At 32.9% G+C, this 1,294-nt stretch overlaps 1 protein-coding gene across 3 annotated transcripts in view; it reads right to left on the minus strand.

Moving 5' to 3' along the window:
- Positions 1–1,294, minus strand: part of USP6NL (USP6 N-terminal like) — a 145,656-nt gene that overhangs the window by 28,050 nt on the left and 116,312 nt on the right. For all 3 annotated transcript variants that reach the window (XM_017886703.1, XM_017886705.1, XM_017886704.1), the window contains one exon: positions 28–122. In XM_017886703.1, coding sequence (XP_017742192.1) covers positions 28–122 — 95 coding nt within the window. The remainder of the gene's footprint in view (positions 1–27; positions 123–1,294) is intronic.

A 1,294-nucleotide genomic window follows, 5' to 3' on the forward strand; every position in this document is an offset into this window, starting at 1 on the left:
GTGTAAGTCAGTGTCACATCTACCTACCAAGTGTTGCTTAAGCTTGGACAGAAATTTGTTCAGTATTTTTTCATGATGTTCTTGAAACCTTAAGAGTTTAGGAAAACCTTGGACAAAAAAGCCTAGAATACAAACATAAAAACAACACTTCATAAACAATACCAACAAAACCCTCCAATCTTAAAATGCAACATATTTCTTTCATTTGTAACTGTCAAAAATAAAAAGAAACATCCAGTAGTTACCAAAATATTTTTTCTCCCCACCCAGGAAGTAACTGTATATAAGCTTTCGGTAATGAAACTTTGAGCCTAGGATTTGTTTGCTAAAGATCTTCTATAACTTTGTATTTTTGAATTTAAAGGGAAACCTTAAAAAAAAAAAAAGGACACTGAAGCCATTTATCAAGATTATCTGTTCTTTTAAGATATTGGGCCATATCTTAAATGCATATATTTTTAACATTTTATTCCAACCCTGACTAGTTATTTTGTTTTACTCTTAATACGCTAACAAACAATTTATTACTTTTTTCAGGCTTACTCGATAAGAATTTCATTAGTATAACATTTCCAAAGTTTTAAATCGCCTTTTAATCCTTTCCGAAAAGCTGTATTTAATATCTGCTAAAATACAGGTGCTAGATGATCAATGTTGTATCAAAAATGGTATTTTATCCCGAGTGACTACACAATATAATCTATATCTAAGAAGTAACAAATTACAAATGGTTAGCATTAATTTTGTATATTTAACTCACTGAACTTTACATGTATTTTCTTCCTGGTATTCTATATAATCCATTAAAAGAAAGTCCACTCAACAGACTTGATGATTCTTCTACATTAGGATTTTCTAACCGAGGTTCCATGCAACTTTGAAAGATGTTAATAGACGTTCTATAGACGTTCTACGCTTTTGAAAAAGAAACCAGAGGACACATTTATATCCTTAGATATTCATGAGGCATTTTAGCTTATTAATCTTCTTGCCTTTTAGACTTAATGAAACTTGTTTTTCTTTCACTCAGTCTCCCACACTTATGTGATTTTGGAGGCCACATTCCCCCTAGAAAGTCTGTTGCCCCAAAATGAAACTCTGTTCCACCAAGAACCTGAGGCACACGCTATTGGGCAGTGGTGCTTTACAATCTACTGGGCAGGATTATTTCTTAACTAGGTCTCAATTTTCTAGGGTGTGTGTAAAAATTTCCAGAGACAGACAGAGGTTCTACTCCTACTTTAGTAGTGTTTTCAGTGAAATTGTTTCATTAAAAAAAAAGGGGGGGGGGGGG

The sequence above is a fragment of the Rhinopithecus bieti genome, unplaced genomic scaffold (genome assembly GCF_001698545.2).
Source record: "Rhinopithecus bieti isolate Rb0 unplaced genomic scaffold, ASM169854v2 scaffold_13900, whole genome shotgun sequence".
In the NCBI taxonomy this organism is placed as follows: Eukaryota; Metazoa; Chordata; class Mammalia; order Primates; family Cercopithecidae; genus Rhinopithecus; species Rhinopithecus bieti.